The sequence below is a fragment of the Nicotiana tabacum genome, chromosome 10 (assembly GCF_000715075.1).
Source record: "Nicotiana tabacum cultivar K326 chromosome 10, ASM71507v2, whole genome shotgun sequence".
Lineage (NCBI taxonomy): Eukaryota > Viridiplantae > Streptophyta > Magnoliopsida > Solanales > Solanaceae > Nicotiana > Nicotiana tabacum.
In genome coordinates this window covers 27,015,287-27,018,221 of record NC_134089.1, presented here as the reverse complement: position 1 = coordinate 27,018,221, position 2,935 = coordinate 27,015,287, and the positions used below count along the sequence as shown (strand labels likewise).

Below are 2,935 nucleotides of genomic sequence, written 5' to 3'. Positions count from 1 at the left end.
GCATCATTTCCCCAGCACATCCCCAAATGAGAGCATCGTCTTTTTTGCCTAGGAGCTCCTATCTTAAAAGATGAAAGAGTCAAGGACAACTTTTGTGTCACCAGAAATCCTTTTTCGTTTGATAGGAGATTGAATGAAAAAGGCTTTGTCAAGTAGGCATGATTGTCACGTCGATTGACATGTGTCCCCGCTACGATATTGAAAGACTATTAAGCTGAATCTAATTTGTTGTCATGCTCAAGAAAAAACCAAGAATTTTTAGTTTTTTTTTATCAATATAATGTGAAAACCTAGCTCTAGGGTTTGTTAGCACTGTTAAACATATAGCATACAATTACTTTCTTTTTCATTTTCTTTTGAGGGTTTATTATGTCAACAACCCCCCCCCCCCCCAGCCCAACCCAACACACACACACACAGAGTTAAATCAGTGAATATCAGATGATCTCAGTTTACACTCGACTGTTCTCGCCGTAGAGGAAGAGGGCATATGAGGACCCCACCCACTAGATTAAGAAACCCGTACAAGAGATTGTTGTTACGGTAGGGATTTAAGTTTTTCGCGGAAGGTATAAAAAATAATTATAGTAATAATTTAAAAAAATTTATACTTCTAACGCAAGTGTATAAAACTTCAACGATCTCAGTAATGCACAGTATTAATATTGGTCTTCTACTACTATTCCTTATTTGAAGACTGCTAAAAACCAAAAGAGTAGCTGCATGAGATGGTCTCTAGAGTACCCACCACTACACCTTCCTCTTCCCTAACTTAAACAACTTTTGGCTCAATATCCTTCATCAAATGTCTTCATCTCTTCCCAACAATATTATTCTCTTGTAGTTTTTTCTTTTCGCGTCAAAATCTTGATCAAACAAGGACAATCCCAACTCTGTGTATCCCTTGATTCTAAAATTGTGAGGGGAAATGGAACAAGCAAGATATTGGATGAGTGCAAAGAGAAAACATGACATGACATTATCAAATAATCCTTCTTCATATGGCGATTCGTGGGAGGAGCAAGCGTTTGCTGAAGATGCTGCTGGAGCTCTAGGAGGTTGTATATGGCCACCAAGATCTTATACTTGTAGCTTTTGTAGAAGAGAATTCAGGTCAGCTCAAGCTCTAGGTGGTCATATGAATGTTCATAGAAGGGATAGAGCAAGAATGAAGCAATCTCCTCCATCTAATATTCCAAGTGGTGATCACCAACATCAAGTATTTATTCCTCCTCATCACAATAATAGCCATGTTCAATACCCTTCTCATCAAATCTGTACCTTTATGTACCACCCTAATTCTGACTCTGACCATGGAGTTCTAAGGTCACCTTATTCTGATCCCTTGCCAATTAGGGTTTCATCTCAAAAGACCTTAGCAACTCATTCTTCCTTTTCATCAATTGTCCAAGAACAAAGCAAGAACAAGTTGTCATCCCCTCCTTCATGGTCAAACTTGGTGGCTGACAAAAATTCTTGTCTCTCAAATGTGAAAAATCATGAAGAGAAAAAGTTGAAATCTATAGATTTCAAGAAAGTAGAGAGGAATCTAGAAGTCATAGACTCTAACTCTAGGGCTAAACAAGACCATGTTGCAATTACTAATTGCAAAAGAAGGAGAGTTGATGAGGAAAATAATACTCCATTTGCGAATCTCTTCCCTAAAACAAGTTCAATGGAAAGGTGTCGTCCTCAATCAGAAGCACTTGAAAGGATCCCTAGTGCTATAGAGGAATTGGATCTTGAGCTGAGGCTTTGAAAATTCTAAGGTGAAGTGAATTTGCAAAAATTGGTTGCCTACAAAAATACAACTCCTATGATGATCACAACAACTTGTCAATCTCTTGTTCATTTCTTTCTGTATGTTTCACTCTCCCTCCTCTTTCTTTCACTTTTTTTTTCCTACTTGCAGAGTGTAAGAATGACTTAAGGATATTATGAAAGGCTTCAAATATTTCTCTAAGCATGAGAAAGGTCTTTTGTCAAACATTATATGTGTGTGAGTTTTAAATTTTGAGCTTATGGATCATATGCTATTTGCATATGTATCTCCAGGAAATTTAGACAACATAATCGATGAATTCTAGGGAATAATTGTCGAGTTCTCAGACCATGATACAAGTGTTACAAACTGATTGACTCTTACTAGAATGTTATATTTAGGGTTGCCTTTGAGAATCTAATTTTTTCAAGTTTTTTGTTTTCTCTTTAAGAGTTTCTTAAACGCAATAAGTGCGGATTAGCTTCTAATATGCTGAGAATCAACAACTGCACTGATGTTTGAGTTTAAGAAAACATAACAAAGAAAGATCTCACTCTTAATTTGGTAGAACAAAAAGCTTTTTCTTCAGTATCAAGTCTTGCTGAAGAAAGTTGAAGGTTTTGAAGGTGTCAAAAGGATCAAGAAGGTTTTCGTTCTTCTTCGTAGGGTGCGTTTGCTATGGTGGAAGTCGTTTTCTGAAAAATATTTTTCGTAAAATGACTTAATCGCTGGAAAATATTTTTTTGGTTTCATATAGGATTGTGAAAAATAGTTTCTAGAAAAAGCATTTATTAAGGATTGGTAACAATATCAACAAACTGAATAGTGTTTTAATGAAATCTTTGAGTACTTAAGATTGATCATAATGAAGGGAGGCCTTGATGCAACTGTAAAGTTGTCTCCATGTAACCTATAGGTCACGGGTTCAGGCCGTGAAAGTAGTCACTAACGCTTGCATTAGAGCAGATTGTCTACATCACACCCTAGGGTGCGGCTCTTCCCGGAACCCTGCGTAAATACAGGATGCTTCTTACACTGGGCTGCCCTTTTTAAGATTGATAATAATGTCTAATGGTTAAACCAGTAGTATAAAGTTAAGAGTTGATATAATCGTGAAAGAAAGTGATTCCTGCCCACAAGTGATAGTAGTCATATTTTCCATTTGATGGAAAA

The 2,935-nt window shown here is 36.7% G+C and overlaps 1 protein-coding gene across 1 annotated transcript; it reads left to right on the top strand.

The window, feature by feature from the left end:
* Positions 1-660: 660 nt before the first annotated feature.
* LOC107816113 (zinc finger protein 10-like) lies at positions 661-1,963 on the top strand. Its single transcript, XM_016641795.2, has one exon. It carries the CDS (start codon positions 929-931, stop codon positions 1,757-1,759), a length of 831 nt encoding a protein of 276 aa, XP_016497281.1. The 5' UTR covers positions 661-928; the 3' UTR covers positions 1,760-1,963.
* The last annotated feature ends 972 nt before the right edge of the window (positions 1,964-2,935 follow it).

Coding starts and splice junctions, on each gene's coding strand:
- LOC107816113 (XM_016641795.2), top strand. CDS start 929: ATGGAACAAGCAAGATATTGGATGAGTGCAAAGAGAAAACATGACATG.